The sequence below is a fragment of the Tamandua tetradactyla genome, chromosome X (genome assembly GCF_023851605.1).
Source record: "Tamandua tetradactyla isolate mTamTet1 chromosome X, mTamTet1.pri, whole genome shotgun sequence".
Lineage (NCBI taxonomy): Eukaryota > Metazoa > Chordata > Mammalia > Pilosa > Myrmecophagidae > Tamandua > Tamandua tetradactyla.
Window position 1 is genome coordinate 99,839,592 of NC_135353.1, and position 6,000 is coordinate 99,845,591.

General features: G+C 42.9%; 1 protein-coding gene across 1 annotated transcript in view; it reads right to left on the reverse strand.

Moving 5' to 3' along the window:
* GCNA (germ cell nuclear acidic peptidase) overlaps positions 1-5,345 on the reverse strand; it is a 43,148-nt gene extending 37,803 nt beyond the window's left edge. Inside the window, exons 1-3 of the mRNA XM_077146995.1 lie at positions 5,329-5,345; positions 3,944-4,134; positions 1,865-1,922 (exon numbers count right to left, since the gene is read on the reverse strand). Coding sequence (XP_077003110.1) covers positions 1,865-1,922; positions 3,944-4,134; positions 5,329-5,345 — 266 coding nt within the window. The remainder of the gene's footprint in view (positions 1-1,864; positions 1,923-3,943; positions 4,135-5,328) is intronic.
* Positions 5,346-6,000: the final 655 nt, after the last annotated feature.

Sequence of the window (6,000 nt, forward strand, 5' to 3'; positions counted from 1 at the left end):
GAAAAAGTTTTAGCAGTGGAATTGCTGGGTCAAAGGCCAAGAGCCTTTAAAATTTTGATACTGCCAGAATGCCCTTCAAAAAGTTTACATCAATTTATATTTCCATCAAGATTATATGAGATTGCCTGTTTTGCTACACATTTGTTAACACTGGGGATTATCAAACATTTTTCATCTTTGCCAATCTGATATACAAAAAATGGTATCTCATTTGAAAATTTTTCATTTCTTTAATTATAAGCAATATAATTAAAAATTGACTGCATTTTAATGTGTACATGCCATGCGCATTTTTTTTCTCAGAACTACCTTTTAATACCCTTTGCCCACTTCCTATTAGTTTGTTCACCGTTTTTTTAAAAAAAAAATTGATTTGTAAAAGCTCTTTGTAGATTAAAGTAGTTCCTTATCACAGATATTGCAAATATTTTTTTCCAGTTTGTCCCTTTTTATGCTTTGGGGTTTGATGCCAAACTTAGAAAGACCTTGCCTACTCCAAAATTATTGGAAACAAAATCCACTTATGTTTTCTTCCAGTATTTTTAATGGTTTTATTTTTTTAACATTTAAATATTTGATACCAGTGTAATTTATTTTGGTACAAAGAATGACGAAGTAAGAATCCAACTCCAATTTTTTCCAAATGATCAGTCAGCTATCCTCAAATTATTTGCTACCCAATCCATCTTTTCTCCACTGATTTGAAATTTAATTTTTTTAAATACCAAAAAACACCAAATAAATGCAAACATTCTTAACTTTTGATCATTCCGTTCTACATATATAATCAGTAATTCACAACATTATCACATAGCTGCATATTCATCATCGTGATAATTTCTTGGAACAAATGTTCCAAGATATCTATTCAGAAAAAGAAATTAAAGGAAAACAGAAAAAAATTCATACATACCATATTCTTTACCCCTCCCTTTCATTGATCACTAGCATTTCAATCTAAATTTATTTTAACATTTGTTCCTATTATTTATTTTTATTCCATACGTTTTACTCGTCTGTTGATAAGGTAGATAAAAGGAGCATCAGACACAAGGTTTTCATAATCACACAGTCACATTTTGAAAGCTATATCATTATACAACCATCTTTAAAAAACATGGCTACTGGAACACAGCTTTACATTTTCAGGCAGTTCCCTCCAGCCTCTCCATTACATCTTGACTAAGAAGGTGATATCTATTTAATGCATAAGAGTAACCTCCAGGATAGCCTCTCGACTCTGTTTGGAATCTCTCAGCCATCAATACTTTATTTTGTCTCATGAAATTTAATTTTTATGATAAACTAAATTTTCATGTACATTTGGGTCTATTTCCAGACTCTCTAGTCTATTCTATGGTTCACACCTCCTCCCGTATTAAAAACGTATATGCTTGTCTGTGAAGGAGAAAAACAGAGCAGTATTCCAGGAGAGACAGGAATTAGAAGAGGTTTAAGACAGCTATCTGTTAATATTTTGTGCTATCTGAAGAAAAAGACTTCATCTGTCCCCTCTAGAGGGCAGCACTGTCAACAATGGATGGAAGTGACATATAGACACGTTTGAAGTTCAACAGAATGAAGAATTTTCTAGAAATTATCCATGTTGACAATGCATTGTCTTGCTTCATAGGGTTGTACACTCCTAGCCACTAAAGGAGATGCTGCACAGAGGATTCATGCATTGGGTAGGAGGCTGTACTCTTAGGATTCTAAGATCCCTCTTTACAATTCCTATTTTAGGACTAACCAAGTTATATACCACTGCAAACTCTAAATGAAATAAACATATATATTCTTGAGAAAGCTGTTTGCCAACAGAATAGAGCTACACTAAGAGAAAACAGAACTTTTCAAATCTCACCAGTCTTCATCCTGGATCTGCGATCCGCTAGCCTTTTCTCCTTTGGACATTTCCACCTCTGTAGTCAAGACAAAGATATACTTTCTTAAGAAAACAAGAACCCAAAAGCCAATTAGACATTTTGCATTTATCTTTGAGCAGCTAATTTGAAGACTAAATTGTGCTTCGTAAAATGAGAAATGTTTAAATTTATTCTGCAGCAGACTTTTCCTAGATGAAGAAAACTAGAAACAGTACATACCACCCACCCCATCTTACTCCACCAAGGCTCTTAGCAGGTCAGAAAGGCCAAAGTACATGGCAGCCCCTAATGTTAAATCACCTCAATCTCTGTGTGCTCTGCAAGTTGTGCAAAGAGGAGAATCATTCATGTATTAGTTCCCAACTAAATTTTCTCTACATCTTTGTCTTTAGCACATGCTAAGCCCTACAGGGTCCTCTGCCCAGTGCTCGACCGCTCCCCGAACCAGCAAGTTCGGACCACTCAGGTCTCCACAGGCCTCCTCCCGATTCTGGCCACCAACCGTCTTCCACCAATCAGGCCACCACCCCCTAGTCCTGCCCAACAAGTCTTCCACCAATCAGGCCACCACCCCCTAGCCCCGCCCAACAAGTCTTCCACCAATCAGGCCACCACCCCCTAGTCCCGCCCAACAAGTCTTCCACCAATCAGGCCACCACCCCCTAGTCCCGCCCAACAAGTCTTCCACCAATCAGGCCACCACCCCCTAGTCCCGCCCAACAAGTCTTCCACCAATCAGGCCACCACCCCCTAGTCCCGCCCAACAAGTCTTCCACCTATCAGGCCACCACCCCTAGTCCCGCCCAACAAGTCTTCCACCAATCAGGCCACCACCCCCTAGTCCCGCCCAACAAGTCTTCCACCAATCAGGCCACCACCCCCTATTTCCGCCCAACCGATCTCCCACCAATCAGGCCACCACCCCCTATTCCCGCCCAACCGATCTCCCCCCAATCAGGCCGCCACTGCTCCCCAAATCTCCACTTCTCCCCTAGCAACCTTAGTCTGTCTTGCACTAATCAATCCCCTTCCTGCCAACGCTCTATCCAACTTCCAATCCTCCTCAGGTCTCAGCAACTCCACTCCCGCCTGATGCGGCCAGCCAGTCTTTCACCAATCAGGCCTCCATCTCACCCAATTCCCTACTCCCTCAAGCCACTGACTACGACCTGTCAGCCACCTTTCCGGCCTATTCCCTCATGGTGTCTCTATCCAACCTCCAATTCTCCTCAGGTCTCCACGCCTCCAGGCCCGCGTCACACGGTCAGCTTGTCTTCACCCATCAGGCCTCCACGGTCTCTCCCATCCGCAGCTGACCTCCACTCTGCCTCATACTTCCACTTCTCTCCTCACAACCCCACCGATCAGGCCTCCTTCCCACACCTCACCCAGCCCACCCCCATTCTCCCCTCATACTTCCACTCTTCTCAAACCTTCATGCTCCCACTCCTGCCTCCCGCTGCCAGCCCTTAACACCCCATCCCCCACCTATGCCTTCATACACTCTTCACCACTGCCCTCCCTCTCCGCCCCCCACATTTCCAAATCCCTTCTCGGGTCTCACGCCAAATGGCCTTCTACCCCTCAGGCCTCCACCCCCTACTCCCACTTCCAACTGCCTGCCGAAGTTCCACAGATCAGGCCTTGACACACATCCCCGCGGCGCCTCTAACCTTTACCAGCCCCGTGTCCCACATCCTGCTCCCGTGGGGTTAGCCGGTCTCTCCACCCCTCAGACCTTGACCCTTCCACCCACCCTGCACCCCAACCCTCTATCTCCTCATGCCCCCACAGAGATCTCCACCTCAGGCCTCCACCTCCTCAGGCCACCTCTCTACCTCCCCATTCTCCACTCTCGCCTTACAAGAACAAAGTCTTTTCTTCTGAAAGCCTTTAAAAAAGAAGTCTAAATAGGCAAAAAAATATATTTTTCCTAAATCTCAGACGCCAAGTTCATGGCCGTTCAGAGTTCCAGGTATATGGCAGCCCCGATTTTAAGCTTTTCAACCAGAATGGTCTTCATGATTGTTCCCACAAGTGCCCACCTGAGCACTTACCTCCTATCGCTCGAGGCGAGGCTGATCGTTGCTCCTCCTTTCCCTCCCTCAACTCTTCCCTCACCTCCAACTCCACGAATGCGTGCGAAAAAGCCTGAGCAACTGTGAGGGACGACAGGCACAGTCGCCTTTTATAGCGCCAGAAACCCAGGAGACAGGAACTGACGTATTCCCGCCCTCCCTTCACCCACCTATCACAGGAGGTCCTGAGGCGAATTCAAATCTCGGGGACAGGAACTGAAATTTGGCGCCTAGCCACAGGGCTTCCCGAGTCAGGCTATCTATCCCTTCCACGGGTTGCCTGTTTGTCTCAAAAATGCCTTTTCAGAGTTTGGGGTTCCGACCCTGTTTCTGTGGAAAAAAGTTTCCTAAATTAACTTCTTGGTAAGGAAAAAGCAAGCTGAATTTTCCATAACAAAGTTTCATCCTTGTGAGAATTTGGATAAGTGAGCCAATTCCTTGCTTGAATTGCCCAGATCTTTAATTCTATTGGCCTGCTCTCCAAGTAACTTCGGGGGAAGGCCACTAGACCCCTAGATGAGAGCAAGACAGCAATCCAACAGCGTCTAGCAAGTTAATTATGACACTATTTTCCAGAACCCTCTGAAAGTGGGTGCTGGGGGAGGACAGAACACCATCACTGGAGATAAAGAGGTGGTTATTTGAAGTTTTGGCATGCACTCCAAGAACACCAAGGAAAACATAAAAGTGGGAAGCAAATGCTTCCTAGATTGCACCTGTCTATCTGGCAGACACCCCCAGATTTCATAATTTAAGGTTTGTCCAACAGAATATAAATAAAACGTCCCTGCATTTAAAGATGTGTATGAGGTTTGTGATCCCAAGTGTTTTATGTGGGTTTACTCTTTATAAGGACACTTAGTTTAAAAAGTTAACATTAGAACTCTCATTTTAGAAATCACACAGCTAGAAAGTGGCAGTACTAGGATTCAAACCTGAATCTCAAACCCAAAACTCAGGCTCTTAACCAAACTGCCTACTTATTAATTTCCAGATAGGGAATTGGAAAAAAGCTTTAATCATTATAACTTTATCTCTACGACAGACTTGCAAATAAGCCTCTGCAAGTACATTTTCCAACCTATAAAATGTGGGGTTCAATTAACTGTGTGCCTCAAAAAAGTGTGGGTAAAGAATTCGAGTGTTAGCTATGAAATATTAACAAGCATATGCTTCAAGTAAGGTGGATTAAGAGTGAGACAGACATCTTAAAATGGGCAGTCCAGAAGTTCCACAAGTTGGTTCAAGGGGTGCAAGCAACTCCTTTAGACTGAAGGCAGGAGCTAAAGACTGGAAATAACTGATGCAGATTCTTAAAATAGAAGACAGTAGAGGTAAGAACTTCAGAGTACACTACTGGACACCTTTCTTCCCACACCATCTTTTAGAAGACAAACAGTAGACCACATTGGGGCTTTGAGGGTCACAACCCACTGAAGTTAAGTAGTAAATTACCTCCCTCATAGCTGTGGTTGAGTACAACCCTGGTACAGAGCAGGAAGGAAAAAATGAGCCTTCAAGAGTCAAGAGTAGTCCATGTTAAACAATGACTACAAAGGTAAATGAAATCAGAGTGGTCATAAGTAAGAGTTACAAGCATGAATGGGCAGGGTGAGAATCACATGCTTTGTTTTTTACTGAATGTTTCTTAACCAACCCCATCTCATCACCACCAAAATTGGCTAAGAAAACAAAACGATCCCTAACATCATAGCTGCAGTAGGGAAATCTGCTCCTTTTATGTGTTTGGAGCTGTTCAAATGGAGGTTTTAATCACTTAATGACCATATTACTCAGCCCAACATTTACTATAATGGAACACAAAATACACCAGCCATATTAAGGGGAAATCATTCATTTATTATTTAAAGTTCGCAAGACAACATCTTGATTTCTGTAGCACAATTTGCTTTACTTTTTTGACAGAGTATAATAGAAAAAAAACATTTAGTTTCCAGTAATATCTATATCACTATTCAGAATTAAGTGTTCCACAGACATGATACCTGGAAACAAAAGCCTGTTACAATAAGCAA